We start from the raw sequence: 16,510 nt of genomic DNA on the forward strand, positions 1-16,510 counted from the left end.
CTGAGCTGGTAGCACAAGCTGACTGGAAGTTTGACCATTCAGCAGCAAGACAACACAAGTGAACATGGAAATGGCCATGAGACCTTTAGAAGAGAAGTACTGTGAAGAATGGCATCAAAACCAGCTCTACACAGCCTGGCTGTGCCATGGAAATATTCTCAAAGTAGGAAACTCATTTTTCAATTGAAAGAGTCAAAAGCAGGCAAAGGGGCTGGGAAAAACATAACTGGTTGGTGCTTTTCTTGCAGGAGGCTGCAAATGTGAGCAGATGTAAAAATACTGCTTTATTCCTCAGCCTAGTAGCTGTGGTCTGGCTTTACCATGGTGGGTAATGAAACCTGGCTTGTGACGTGTCACCCCGCCTCCAGACGCCAGAAAATCACAGTGGATGTGGGCAAGGGCTGCAGGAGGCAGAAACGGGGTGCAGGCTGGAGCAGTGCCTGCCTTGGCTTGCCATGGATTTGAAGGAAAACATAGAATCATGGAATCATTTAGGTTGGAAGAGACCCTCAAGATCAAGTCCAACCATTAACCTAACACTGTAACTAAAAAATGTTCCTAAGAACAACGAAGATGATTAAGGGAGTGGAGCATCTCCCTTATGAAGAAAGGCTGAGGGAGCTGGGTCTCTTTAGTTTGGAGGAGACTGAGGGGTGACCTTATTAATGTTTATAAATATATAAAGGGTGAGTGTCAGGAGGATGGAGCCAGGCTCTTCTCGGTGGCAAACATGATAGTACAAGGGGTAATGGGTCAAGCTGGAACACAAGAGGTTCCACTTAAATTTGAGAAAGAACTTCTCAGTGAGGGTGACAGAGCACTGGAACAGGCTGCCCAGGGAGGTTGTGGAGTTTCCTTCTCTGGAGACATTCAAAACCCACCTGGACATGTTCCTGTGCGACCTCACCTAGGCGTTCCTGCTCCAGCAGGGGGATTGGACTGGATGATCTTTTGAGGTCCCTTCCAATCCCAAACATACTGTGATACTGTGAACCTCATCTAGATGTTTTTTAAACCCCTCCAGGGATGGTGACTCCACCACTGCCCTGGGCAGCCTGTTTCAATGCCTGACAACCCTTTCTGGGAATAAATTTTTCCTAATATCCAATCTAACTCTCTCCTGGCACATCTCCTACTGGTTACAGCATTGCTCAGTCCCTGCAGTCCTCAACCCACATCCCAGGATACCAGGACATGATTAAAAATGTTTGTGTCATCCATCTGGATTCAGTTCCTGTTGCCTCACGCTGGCTGCTTTGCACCACCACAGACCAGGAGCAGCTGGAACCTCTGCAACCTGCCCCACTGCAGACACAGGGTGTTTGCAGGCACCTGGTATCCCCAGCCTGACACACAACAGCCAGCACATCCTGGCCACTTGTATTTTACAACTTACCCATGTGAAAGCTTTAAGATCATCTTTAAAATATGCTATTTTTCTCAATTTTTTTTAATTACTGTTAAGTCTGTGGCATAGTTTACCCTGTAGACCTGTACCCATCGAAGACTGGAAAACAGCTGGTGCAGAAGCTACACCATATGGTAGTAACTTATAGCAACATAAACTAATTGAGTGTTGAGGGTGATAAAATCCCTGGATGCTTTATCTTTCAGAAACTGATGGTATGTCAACCTGATTTTTAAAGATCTATCCTAGTTCTTCAGTTCTGATCCAGAGCAAAATCCAGGTAGAGTCACCTCACAGAATGTCAGGGATTGGAAGGGACCTCAAAAGATCATCCAGTCCAATCCCCCTGCCGGAGCAGGTCACCTAGATGAGACTACACAGGAAGGTGTTCAGGCGGGTTTTGAATGTCCCCGGAGTAGGAGACTCCACAACCCACCCCGGGCAGTCTGGTCCAGTGCTCCGCCACCCTCACTGAGAAGAAGTTTCTTCTCAAATTTAAGTGGAACCTCTTGTGTTCCAGCTTGAACCCATTAGCCCTTGTCCTACCATTGGTTGTCACCGAGAATGGAGCCTGGCTCCATCCTCCTGACACTCACCCTTTATAAATTTATAAACATTAATGAGTCTCCTCTTCTCCTCAGTCCCCTCAGTCTCCTCTTCTCCAGACTAAAGAGACACAACTCCCTCAGCCTTTCCTCACAAGGGAGATGCTCCACTGCCTTAATCATCTTTGTTGCCCTGCGCTCGACTCTCTCCAGCAGTTCTCTGTCCTTCTTGAACTGTGGGGCCCAGAACTGGACACAATATTTCAGGTGCGGTCTCAGCAGGGCAGAGTAGAGGGAAAGGAGAACCTCTCTTGACCCATTGACCACCCCCCTTCTAATGCACCCCAGGATGCCACCAGCCCTCCCGGCCACAAGGGCACAGTGCTGGCCCATGGTCATGCCACCGTCCTCCATGTCCTCATTGGTGTCAACATTGCAATCACCACTGGGCCAGTTTTCCACAGTTTGAAAAAAACACCTTGTATTGTAACTCCCATACCCCTCATATACTAAAGACCTGAGGTCCAGTGGAGAACTGGTAGCTCAAAACGCTGGTGCAAATGAGTCTTGTTTTCCCAGTGCTGGGATCTGAGCATGCTGGTTATCATTCCTCATGCAACTTCAAGCACATGCAGCACAGACAGGAATATTGAAGGTTGTTTTTCACATGCAGTTTGGTTCTTTGTATTTTTTTTTTTTTCATTTCATTAGGACAGTTGACATACACAAATTATGAGCTGACTGACATTGTTTCTGATATTCGTTTGATTTTCCTGCTATTATACAACAATGGACAAGGCCAACTCTCTAGTGAGAATTACATATCTCAGCAGAATTTTCGTCCTTTTTATGTGGCTTTCATTCATTCTAATTCAGACTATGTTTTATTTTTGCTTTTTTTAATATATATATCTTAGAGCAGATACTCTTCATTCAGGGAAAGGAGCAATGAGACAAAGAGGATAGCCATTTAAACAGTCTGCAGTTTTTGCACTGGCCCCTGAATTGCCATGAGCAAGTCTGCACCAAGGAAGAAGTGGTGCATCAAAAAAAGTTACTTTTCAGTTCAAACTGATGGAATTCTTCACTAACATAAAATTTCTACGGCTATCTTTCAATTTGGTTGTTCTTTCTGACCTTTTAATCAATTCTTAATTGTAGCACTTAAAAAAAGTATTACGTTTGTTGGGTTTTTTGTTTTGTTTGAGAAACATGTTTTTGCACAAAAAGTTCATGGACATTTTCAGAAGAAGAAAACCACCAATTTCCCTCAGGGGAATAAATGAGGCAAATCTAAATTTATTACGATAGAGAGCTCCATTCCCTACAACTATCCTGTACACGCAGCTTATGTGTATTTACCCTACTGTATATAAAACCAGGTATTCTGTAACTTTTGAAGGAATATTCCAAAAGCTCTTACAGTGACTTTGTAATCTCAGAGCCAACAGGTCTAAGTGCAAAGAAATCAGAAAAAGACATCAAAACTATACATAAAACCGTATAACTGAAGGTCTAGAAGAAGCCTAAAGAAATCTTCTAATCCCCCCTTGCACTGAAATAGGATTGATGTTTATCTCAAGAACTATGACAAAAATCTGTCTAATTCACTCTTAAAAATCCCTCAGGACAAAGATGTCTATAGTAACCCTGGGCAACATGCCCTAGCAGATGTATTTTCCCAAATATTAATGTACACAGTTTTAGTACAAATAAACCAATTCTTTTAATCTTCTCCAACATTCTACATCCTGGAAGACTGTTATGTGTGCCACAGCCTCCAAGCTCAATTCTACTGACACAGAAATGATGCATTTTTGTTTTATCTGCAGTGAACCTGATCACCTAGATGTAGTCTCTGTGTTTTATCGTATCAAACAACATATATGATTTTATTGAGGAAAAACACAGCTCTCAAAAATGAGTGAATTTGCAAATACTTTCTAACATTCACATTCTTTTTGTTTTTCTTTTTTTTTTTTTTTTTTTTTTTCTTTTCCCCTGGGAATAATGTCAGTTTGAGATATTTCCTTTGCAACCCTGATAGTGGACATAAAGCATGAATATTACAGCAAGACTCTCGCATTCAGCACCCTGGTGCAGATCCAGAGCAAGTATTAATTTCCATGGAGTTATTCCAGACTTAGCACTGCACAGGTCAAAATCTATCTTGCAATATTTAAAGTGCTAGTACAATAATTAGTTAGTAAAAATACCAGCATAATCAGAAAATGAGGACACAGATCTCCATTGGTGTATTTCACCCAAGGCTACTGTAATGAATTTGGTGCAGAGAAATAGAACTCATGTACAAGCAGAAAACCATAATAGCTCTGTTATACAACTTCTAATATGCCATTTTTTGGAAATATTTGACTCAGTGATATAATATCTATTTTCAGATACCTACCAGGTGCTACTTTCATACTCTGATACTGTTCTATGTATTTTATTTGTAAATTTTTCATTTTTATTCACATACTCTTGCTTAAAGAGAACAGGAGCTAAGTAATTGGGTTTAATTTGGTTGCAAACTGGGTAGCTCTTTTATCACATAAGGTAACTGAAGAGGTAACTGTGTCCCTGACAAAGTAGTGGCGGTGAAATAACAGTGGAAAAGAGATTCTACCACAGCAACTGGTAAAATTTTGTGGGAAGTTGCACACCCCAACTAAATCTCCAGAGATCAAAAGACTTAGTCTGGATTTAAACTGCAGTAACCGAACACAATTTGTGCTTTTGTGTTTGCTGTATAGTCTGCAAATCTATTTTCAGGAAAAGCTTAATATAAGTTTCAATAATCTCTTTAATCACATAGCCAAGCAGACCTGAACAAGTCACTTGCAATTTGTTGCAATGCAGATGAGTGTTGCCTTAACTTAAAAGATTAAAACACTGGCAACAGCAGAGAGTGACATTTTTATTTCAACTGTTACTGCAAGCATATAGAAATCATGCAACAATGACTGGATGATTTAATCCAACAAAGAAACAACTTCATCCAGCAAAGAATGAATTGCAAGACACTGTGTGGAACTATAAGAAACTACCTAAAATGTTATAAAACCAGTTTGGACTTATCTAAAGTTTTCCCTCGGTGACCACGCTGGCATCATGTCTGAAACGCAGTACCTAATTCCAGAAAGGAGAATTTTCTTTTCCATTGTCAGCCTGAACTGAGCTAACAAGAATGCCTCCAAGCATGATGCCAAGAGAAGCATCAAGGCTCAGAGCTCTTCCTCAAGAAATGCACTTTCAAATATAGGACCTCTGTGTAAAAAAGACAGCAAGCTGCAGGGCAAATACAAACAACTCACAGAATCATAGAATCATTTTAGTTGGAAGAGACCCTCAAGATCATCAAGTCCAACCATTAACCTAACTCTAGCACTAAACCATATCCCTAAGAATCTCATCTAAATACCTTTTAAACCCCTCCAGGGATGGTGACTCCACCACTTCCCTGGGCAGCCTGTTCCAGTGACTTACAAGCCCTTCCATGGAGAATTTTTTCCTCTCTGAAAACCTCTTGACTTGGAGCACTGGCAGTAGCTGGCTGACCAGCAACATTCGAATGGACATCTGGCTTCCTTCCACTGCCCCAAGGAGATCACTGACCGCAGTAAATAACATTCTGTTTTCCTTCCAAAAGCCATCCTGAAGCCTGAATGATGGCGATCCAAAAATTAGAGGATGACAGGTGTTGGCTTTGGCTGGCAGCCTCCTTCCAAACAACCTTCTGCAGAAAGGGAAGGTTAAAGACTGGGCTAGAGCTGGCAAGGTTTATCGTAGTGCAGTGCTGGATTTTGAAGCCAGTCCAGATAGCAGCACATTTTAAAGTTTTCAGGAGCTTGCTGATTTCTAGGCAGGAATTCGCAATGTGCATTAAAAATGGGTCAATTTTCCCTGACCTTAGCCAGCTGAGAAGGGCCAGAAGCCTGTACCTGGTGACACAATCTATAATATGAGCTTCCCTATGACAGTGGAACCTCCATCAAAGTGAGAAGGTGAGTGAACTTCTACCAAACCTTTCATGAGATGATCTGGCAAAATTTAAGGCTCTCTTTTCCTCTGTTTTAACATGAATAAGGCAAAATAATATTGCATCCAGTTCACCTTCCTTGCAACAGAATTAACTACAGTGGAAATATCCACTTCAAACACATAGCTGAGGCCAAGAGCTGCTCTTTGTTCTTATTTTGACTGCAACGGAAATGGCCAGACTTTATGTACATTTGGTATAAATGACCTTGCAAAAGAAGGTCCACAAAAGATAGTCACCTACTTTTTCAACAGGCAGCTAAATAATGGCTAAATGGGAATTGTACGGCCCCAAGTGCAACACAACAGCTGCATGTTCTGAATACACAACACTGAATCATGTCCAATATGCAAAACAGAGGAAAGCTTGATATTTTCATGCGGTGACAATGTCACTGAAGCAGCACACTGGCTTTTCTATCTCACCTGAACAAGCATAGAAGTGAGGGAACAAATTTTACGCAGCTTCCCCAGAAGCTCTGAATAACATCAACATGTACTTGAAGACAAACTAGTGACTTTTAGACTTGGGGTGCATTTGTGGCACTATCTGAAGCCATTTCCAGGTTCCAAGTATTTCCCTACCCTCCCTTACCCCATACCAGCTGTACAGAACTGCAAATGTATCCATGTTCATGAAATATTTTCTTTGTGATTGAAAATGTGAAATTCTTAAAAACAAATTAAAATCTGTATTCACTGTCCCAGTGATTCTTCACATACTTTGTCAAAATCATTTGTAGTCCCATTAAGGCTGGGCCCTATTACTATCTGGAGCACTGGCTTTAGAATTCTTTTGGCAAGAGATTTATTTATCCAGAGTATCTTAAAAAATTCAGCGATGACTCAGTCTAATTCTTCATGTCATCCTCCCCCACCAGGTCTCAGAGCTACTAATTACTGGGAAAGGTTAGCCCCGCACTGTGAAATATTAGGATCTCTGATCTCCTTCTCTGGTGGCACTGAACAGGAATTTTAGGAGTTACTTGCTTTCAGCCTCACTATGAATGTCCCTTTTCAAGTTCAGGTATAATTTAACCATCAAAGTTCCTGTTTCCAAGCAGAAATTCAGTGTTCTCATATTATACAATGAAAAATTGAGCAGACAGACAAATTGGGCAAGGCACTGTTTCAGCAGACTTACCTAGCATTTTTCCAATATTAGGACCATTTACAGAATCCCAGGATTAGTACTTCTAAACTTAAGAAATGTATCTACTTTAGTTGCTTGAAATACTATAAGCATAAAAGATACTGCTCAAAATAACTGCTATTCGATCTGGCAGCTGCTACCAGGCACTGCACTTCTGAGACCAGTCACACATGTTCTAAATATACTCTCTGATTTTGCGAGATGTTGATTAAATTATGGAAAAGACTTTTCTTTATTACTGTGTTCTTTCCTCTCTTTATGAAATCTAGAAAAGGAACAGAACCACTATTAGCATGAATCAGCCAGCAGCTTTGGATATGTAGTTCCCATAAGCGCAGAGGGAGTTTCAGGGAAATGTATGTGAGGGGAAATTTGGAGACTTTACTAGATCTTGCAGCAAAAAATACTGCAGTTTCATTGTCTTAATGACAATGACATCCTGGCCTCTCCCACCAGGTGTCACTGCAAAGTCACATAAGAGAATCTGTTGGTGATAAGATGCAGGCAGAATGAAGATTAATAAGGCATACGAATCATCACTGAAGAAGAGTCTTTTTTCACTCCTCCTCTTGCTCCCTAGCCAAAAATAAAGCACAGCAACACCACTGTGCATTAAATTCAACAAAGCAGAGTATCAATTTTAAATGATGGGTACATTTAGCTCATATTGTATAAGAGTTTTAAAGGCGTGCCTTGTGAGGTGGGACTGGTGCTTGGCAGCCAGATGTGGTTCTCTCTGACGTGAGGATGAGGAGACATCCAGATGAGACGTCACAGACACGGTTGTCAGGACTAAGTCTGGGATGGGGATGCTGACTTTGAAAAGATCTTTAGAGACTAACAGGGCAAACACTTCTGATCACTCTGACAGTGACATGAGATGAGGGAATACCTCACATGCAATCCTTCCTTTTGCAAGCCAAGACCCTAAAAACCAAAAATGTGTCCAGCAGACCGAGTTGTAAAATAGCTTCTAAGGGACTACTCTTACATCTGAGGACACATGCAGCAAAACATAAGGAAAAACCCTCAGTTTCAGACTCCATAGATGGAATAGGCACATCTATAGGTGAAAATCCTTCCTTCTCCTCCCACTGGTGGCAGGAGCACACATCACCGTGTCACATCCTGTTCCTCCTTGACTTCCAACTGTGCATTTAGCAGCAGAGCACAACTCCAGAAATTGCCCAACCCTATCTGTGAATAGAGAATTCCTCAAAGGAGGTCACACCAGGACTTTGTAGCAGTGCAGTTCTGAAAAGGTCTGTGTCCTGTTCAGGAGAGCCACATAAAGGGACCATGGATTACCCTGCTTGGGTGTCCCCAGCCTGTCATCAGTCTGCCAGCACACAGGAAGGTCCTCCTGTCCCATTGCCCAGGATTCAGCATCACACAATCCCAAACTCAATGAGCTTCCAAACCACAACAGAGGAACACCACAACCTCTTCTTTCTCACTTAGCATGGTCACACAGGCGACCGCACAGCATCTTGCTGCCACTCCTTCTCACATCTGAACAGTCTCTCCAAATGCCCAGTAGCAAACAAAGGTACTTTAATTACATCACGGCAGAATTAATTTCCACTGAAGAATGCTCTAATAAAGTGTTTAAATGAAATTAATTTTACCTGCACTTTACTTATTAAAATGCACATTCCTTTTATTAAAGTATATATCTATATAAAGAACATATAAATACCCTTACCCTATAGCTTTGGAAGTACTTTGTGCTAAACCATGACTTGGTTTAAAACTATATCTTTAAGCCTCGTTGCTAAAGCATATTCTCAAACGAACAATGTTCACACAGCAAACTGAAACATAAAACACTTTGCTGGTGCTATGCATTTACATGGTTAGCTGGTTTCAGCTGCAGAACTTTAAAACTCTCTTTTATAGAATATCAGTCTATTTTAGTAAAAGCATCTATCAGGCACAGCTCTGAAAATGTTAAGGCAGACTATGAAAACACTGTCAATGCTTATTTTAGTAATAAACCCCACGTTTAATCTATGCTTTCATGATACAGTAATCTATGTATCAATCTATAACCTTCCAGCTAAATGCACTAAGTAGATTAAGCTCTGATTGATTTGAAATGTTTTTCACTATATTATCAAAAGTCTACAGATCAGCATAAATACCTCAAAGAAATTTTTTTCCCCTTTGGCAGATTTACAAAAGCAGAGCTTAACTTGAATTGAAATGAACTTCTGCATTTTTCCAGGGCAAAAAGCCTGTCAAATCTACTCGAGATCTGCTCTGCTTCTGCACTGGGTAAAAACCTGTGATTAATAGCACAGTGCATCAATTCTGTCGTGACAAAAGCAATCACGTTATGAAGAAAAGTGTTCCCTCTGGGTCTACCATTCATATGAAGAGTCAGGAGTTACCCCAAACGTTGGCACTGCTGGTACTAGAGTCTGCACAGCATGCTGTTGGGGGACATTTTTGTTGATGTGCTCTTGCTGATTGTGATAAAAGACCTTAAAAACTGGCTTCTACTTCAAATAGAAAACATGAAGCTGTTGGGTTTTTTTGCATGCTGTATTTAGCGAAATGACAAGCAGGTCATGAGCTGTGACAGTGACCTGGTTGCTGCTGCCGGAGGTGGTGAACTTCAGCAACAAAAAGAGCAGGCAAGGGAAAAGAAGTGCACTGAGCTCTCAGTGATTCTGTTTCAGCATTTCTCACAGCTCCTTTGCAAGTCTATCTGCTGATGATGGCTGCACAGATGGAATGAGATTTCTACATATGCTCAGCATCCCTTCTGGTAGCTCGGTGAGACGGTGACAGCGCAAACAAACATGGGTCTGAGCATCCCAAACAGCTTGGTTGGGGAGGTGGGGAAGACATGTCTACAGGCATCAGTGGGAATGGGGGAAGAGAAAGAATAGCCCTGAGGTGGTAAATTTTGACCTTTGCCCAAATTTAAAACAATTTAAGTCAGGTAAGTTGTCCCACTGAAGAGGTGGTACCCAAGAAAAGAAGTTGGAAAAATAAAGGTGCCAGTAAGTGTGCTGGCAGAGCATGCCAGCTGCTGCTCGGGTAAACCTTCAGCCTCAATGACAACACCACCTGAATTCCCACGGACTCCGGTGGGGCGATGTCATCCATTACCAAGTGGTCCTCATGCATTTACCTTCATGCAATACTCCATTTCTTCTGTGATCCCCCTCCATCCATCCACACATTGAGAGAGCTGACATGGGGACGCTGCAGACCCATCTGATCCCATGGCCTCATGGTTTGTTCATACGTCTGCCACAAATCCCCAGTCCTGATTCCAGTCCAAGCTTTACCTCCATGAAGATGGCACAAGTGATACAGTGCACAAAAGGGAGCTCAGCTCCCACAGTCCAGCTCTGGATTTGATTTTGGATTCAGCATCCCATCATCTGGGAACATTTTTAACTCAGGTTTTCCTTTGGGTACTTCTACACCTTGCTTGTGAAGTAAGATAAGTTTTTATTTCAATATAAGCCATACTTGGACACAAAGTGACATCTCCAAAAGGAGCGTATATCCAGATTTCTGCAAAATGTTCTCTCAGTGAATAGCAGGTTCAGTTGTCCTACTCTGTGCGTGTTCCTCAGAGAGGTTACAGAAGGTGGCTTGATATACCCAGACTGTATTTGATCATAGATTCACTTCTTATCCCAGTACATTAACATAAAGGTAACAAGGAAGTTCATTATAAAGGACAAACCTGAAAGTCAATGTCAGCCAAGAAATTGCCTGAGCAATCCCATAATTGAATAAAAATATGTGTCAGCAAAACACAAGTGTCACCACAGGTTTGCCAGGGTGCTTGAAGTTCACCAGCTTGACAAACTCCTGTCAGCATCGTGCTGTGTGTAAGACTCTACAAGAAGACCTTAGGTACTAAATGATGTTTATCAGCAAAATACAGGTACTAATATGCTAATTTGACCTACAGAGTCAAACACGCCTGCCCACAACTCCAGCAACAAATTAATAAATGAACAAAAATTAAAGACAATTAGCATTTTGTAATTTTTTAGCCACTCCTCTGGTTACGACGTATTTCACAAAGAGAACATTCACTTGCAAATATTCTGTGGTACAGCGTAAACACACATTTAAATATAAAAAGTAATTTAAACTGCTATAGTATTTTTCTACTAATGTGTTTGAAGAGTTTATTTATGGGACCAGCTTCTCTGGGAGTGGCAAACAAAATAATATATTTTAATTCCCTCACTTTTGAGTCCAACAGCACCGGTTTAGCTGTGATACAGAGTAATTTAGGGAGTGATTCATATTTTTACACCGATTAATGGTGAATGGCATTTTGCAATCTATTTTCTTCCATTATACCTCATGGAATCTGGGACCATCCAACAGAGCACTGTTAATAGATATATCTGGACACATATTTCTGTAGAGGTAAGGAAAGCTTGGGACTGTGCTGGGACCTGCAGGAAAATGTGTGACTTTAGAGGGAAACTGGGTCACAGGAAAGAGACACTGCCAGGTCCCAAACCCAAGATCCTTGTGAAAAGGAACTACAGGCAGCATTAGCCGGCCACAGAGAGGGGGATGCATGTTGTGTACATGTTATATAAATATATATGTGTGTGTTAATTTTAATTCTCATAAAGTGTTACCTTAAAAATTATAACATTTCCCCAAAAAACTGGGGATAGCTGGGATCCTTTCCTAAGCGAGTGAACAGATGAGATTATTTTGGTCACAGACACCTCAACGGCAATCTGCCATCTGAAAGGACCAAAGTAAAGCAGTGCTCCAGTGATGGCCCTCTACCCCATCAGGCCCATTTTCAACAGAAATAAGCCAATTATTGCAAGGATCTGTCTGCTTTTAGAAATTTTTTAGGCAGCAAGATCTGGGCAGCTTCCAGGGCCCACCTAGTGATGTGGAAAACAACCAATCAAGTAAAATTGTTTCCTCACTTCTTCCTTTAAAATAAAACCCCTTTTCCTCCTCATTTCTGTCCTTTTCTGTGATTTGAAAACTGGCATGTCTATGAGTGATTGCAGGTGCCATTAAATAATGAAGCAGTTCTGTTCATTAAAGCTTGGTGATTTATTACCTTTGGACTAAGGGAAAGAAAAACAGTCTGAAAACAGAATTCTTACATCATTTCACATTATTTCCAGTCCAGCACTTCAGACAACTGTTAGAATAGCAGATTTTCAGCTCTGTGGTCCACCAGTCCTCAGAAATGCAATGCTGAACATCTAATTCCAGCCAGTTCTGTAAATCTAGAGTGTAACTTAAACTCATAACTAACTGCTGCCCTAAATGTCATGTCCTACCTTCATACAGCCAGTCGCTGAGCCCATTGAAAATAACACCTTCCTTTCCTGTGGAGACCACTCGGATGGCTTGTTTCCCCACATGGGCACAGTAATAGATGTTATTCTCAAAGATAAATATCTGATTTGAAGGGAAAAGAAAAAGAGAACAGCATTAAGCAGTGGCTCCATTATAAAATGTTGCATTTTGCTTTTACAATAATTGGCAGTACAAAATCACATATCACATTTTTATGGTGTCTTTTGTCAAAAAAAGGATTTTCACAGCTTGCTTCCAATGCCATCATCTAGTAGAAAGGTGATAATTTATTATACAACAAACCAAAGTTGGTCCTTTGATACAAGCTTTATTTTTCTTGCTTCTGTCTTCATTTCAGAAATTGAACAGCGCAGTTAGAGGACATGAAATGAAGAATACCAGCACTCAGGATTTTGAAAAAGTAGTCCAGGACACGGTAGCAGCTTGCAGAGCTGATGGTGATGCATGTACTGACTGAACTGGCTACTGGAAACGTCTTCTTGTTTGTTTCCACCTGCTCCCATTTCCTTAAAACACAACTGGCAACCTATTAAGTGAATTTGAATTCAGTTTTTAATGCAGATGCAACAAGACAACATGAGCTATGGAACAGGGGGTGGTCTCTGTGACCGTAGCATGCTGGGCAACAAATGAGGCACAACCTCCATAAGGAGGATGATGTTTTGGCTGGAGAGGGGGCGCACATGCTCCAAGGACTCAATGGGGTGTCCTAGACCTCCTGCCCTGCCTTGGTCACCCAGTCACCTTCCTGCAGGAACCAGGGTGGATGGGACAAAGGCACCCATGGGGTCTCACCTCCCTGACAGCATGGATACAGCCTGCCATAACCCTCAGCTTGTCTTTGGAAGCGTTTCCCCTCCTGTCACAAAAATCTTGGCTTCAGGCTGCTGAGAGACTGAATGATCAAAACGTCATGGGACCGCACAGCTCCTTGGGACAGGTCCACACCAAGGATTGCTATAGGGTACCTCAGCCTCTACAAACACCTGCTCACACAGCTGTCTATGGGAAAGCAATCCCATCCTAGAGAAGAATTTATAAATACAAAATTCTTATCAATCATAAACCTTTCAATCTGAGTTTGTCAGGAAAGGAGTCTAACATAAGACTCCTAAATAAACCTCCTGCATTTTTTTTAAGCTAATTTCATGTGAGTCATTAGATCTACTTCTACAAAAATGCTTTTGGGAATCCAGCGGTTTATTTAGGTGTTTAACTGCTAACAAGTAAGCAAAATTTTAGCCAGCCACTTAAAAAAAGTATTGGTCCACAACATCAGTCTTTATCATCTGGTTAAATGCTTTATTCTGTGTTTTGCTGATGACACAGATCATCTCACATCCTCGCCCCAAAGTGAATTATATCCTGCTCAAAGTAGGACTCGTGTTTTGAATATATTTTTAAACTCCATTCAGACTTCAAAGAAGTACTGAATGAGGTGTCAGAAAGTCATTTAGACTGAAAGACAAATCATTAATATAATTTAGCAGACATTTAACAGATGGGGTTTTATGCACCTGAAGATATTGAAACAAACATTAAGTATCTTTACCACAATGCTAGAATGCACTTTCTCATGTTACACTCATGAAAATACAGAACTGGGAAAAATATTTGCTTTCAGCTTCTGTTTCACTTCCTATTATGGTACGTGTTTCACCTAAAGATGTGCTGGAAAGATTCCAGAAGAAAGTAGAGATCCTAATTTGATTTTGGCAGCAGTTATGGCAACTTTGCCTAGAGGTAAAGAGTATGACTGCAACGGTAGCTTGCTTTTATTCCTTTGGCCTGTAGGGGGTTTTAAACTAAAACAGGCTGCATCCAATTAATGTTTTTTGAGAGTGAAAAATATGTTGTGGAAGATATTACATTCTCTTTCCTACTTTGATTTTTAGTAAGCAGAGGAGACAGATGAGTGATGCCAAGTAAAGAATTTTACATGTTAGCTAGTCAGCATATGGGAGAGCTCCAGAAGTTTAAATGTACATAAAAATCAGGAAGACTAAGCAGTATAAGGTACTCTGGGCCCAAACAAATCCAAATCTCTGTGTTCAATGTCCAAGAGCAAAACATGTTGGGCATGATTGGGTGGGAGCTCTTCTGTGACAGGCACACATTCAGGTGGAGTTATTCAAGCGATGCAACCCATCCTTTGCCCAGCTTCTCACAGCAAATGAAGGTTTTTGCAATATTTTGTACTGTATTAAATTTTAAATGAATCTACAAGAAAAGTAAAGAAGGTGGATTGACAACCTGTCCCTGCTCTTTGCTTTGTAAAGCATTGCAATGCTTTCTGTCTTCACTATTTTGTCTCTCGAAGCTTTACTGCACTAATCAGGCTGCATGAGGTATCTGGTAGCTGCAATGGAAAAATTAATATAGTGTTCTGACTTCAAACTGTCTCCCATATAATTCAGAGCCAAACTGCAGCACCTCATAGAGAATTTAAAATTATCCTCCTTACAGTGCCTTGTACCCTAAAAATGTCAACCATAATCAAAATAAAAGATAACTGAAGCACCACAAGGAAGATTTCTGTGTAATGTATCTTATAAATTAGGAAAAAGCTTTTGAACTTGTGTTATTCATCAAAATGAAATGTCTTTGGATTAGTTCACATTCCGGGTTAGAAAGATATTAGATGATATTATGAAATACCTATATATTTTGACTTTTTTTTGGTTTTGTGACATCACAGCAGTGCTTTCTATTAAATGATCAGAACCCTTTCAGCTAATAAGAGGATAATAATTTTTGTAAAGAAATAATTAAAAAATGCACAGACAACACTTTCACATTATTTGATGCTTGCTTTACATAGTAGTTCTAGACTAACATAAAATGACAACAGAAGTGGTCAAGCGCAGTTTTATGTCTCTCTCTGTACCAGAGATGAAGAACAGACTCAGAATTTCTGGTGTCTTCTCTTTTGGTGTGCATATTTGAGGAAGATGTTACCCATAATATTCTTGCAATGGATATGCCTTTTATCATGGACAGCACATAAAAGTCCAGCACTGAGCGTAACTAATGGTATGGAAAATAAACCTGTGGTATGTTGGGAAGATATCCCCACATTAAATACCACACTCATTTTCATCATGACATATTCAACTCAGGGGAAAGAGAAGATATTCTGAAAGAAGTAAGAAGAATGGAACCACTCCTACATAAATTGAAGAAACAGAAGTTACTAACTATATAGAATGAACAAATAAGACATAAGCTCTCCAAGATAATGGAGAGGAAACAGAAAAGAGGAAAAGGACATTTTCACCCTTTTGTTTTTCCAAAACAACAGGGAAACCAATGAAACCTAGAGGAAAGTTCTTTAAAAGTGAATAATTCCCCCTCCGCCCTGAACTCAGAATTAACACGTGGAACTCCTTGCTACTGATGTAATGGAAGACAAGAACTTCACTCTCTTCCCACTGGATGTTATAATAGGGTTCAAAAGAAGAAATACCTCTTAACAAAGATAACTGGATTGTCTTGCGGAACTAAGACAAAGTGTTGTGTTTTTTTTTAAATAACTCACTCCAAGGGTAATAAAAATCAATGGGGATTTTGCTGTTGGCTTTGTGTGGATCAGGATGTCACCTGAAACTTTCAGCATAAGATAAAACCCCTTTAGCCTCAGGTATCAACGTACCACTAACTTGTGTGAGCTGGGAAGAAATCTCTGCCTGTTTGCGACATGGTTTGAAGCAATCAGTTTAATACATTTGACATACTGTGTGGCACAACTAATATTGGAGAAAAAATACTAGACTGGTTGGACAACAAGCTTGAGACAGAAGAAGAGCTTTAAGTCAAAGATTAAGTATTTATCCAATAACATAAATTTATACAGTAAGATAAATGTTTGCACTAACAACAAAATAAACTCAACTCACTTAACACACGAGCCTTAACAACACCAACTGGTTTAAGGAGGATTCATTTTAAATGTTTTTGCAATTGCCTAAAGGCCTCTGAAGTCATATTCTCTACCAAACTGACCCAGAATGGTATTAAGTA

At 40.6% G+C, this 16,510-nt stretch overlaps 1 protein-coding gene across 2 annotated transcripts in view; it reads right to left on the reverse strand.

The window, feature by feature from the left end:
* The window catches only part of DPP6 (dipeptidyl peptidase like 6), a gene marked incomplete at its 5' end in the record, with an annotated part of 400,138 nt that overhangs the window by 75,923 nt on the left and 307,705 nt on the right, over positions 1–16,510 (reverse strand). For both annotated transcript variants that reach the window (XM_082045833.1, XM_082045834.1), the window contains one exon: positions 12,451–12,571. In XM_082045833.1, coding sequence (XP_081901959.1) covers positions 12,451–12,571 — 121 coding nt within the window. The remainder of the gene's footprint in view (positions 1–12,450; positions 12,572–16,510) is intronic.

The sequence above is a fragment of the Streptopelia decaocto genome, assembly GCF_964273445.1.
Source record: "Streptopelia decaocto genome assembly, chromosome: 2".
Lineage (NCBI taxonomy): Eukaryota > Metazoa > Chordata > Aves > Columbiformes > Columbidae > Streptopelia > Streptopelia decaocto.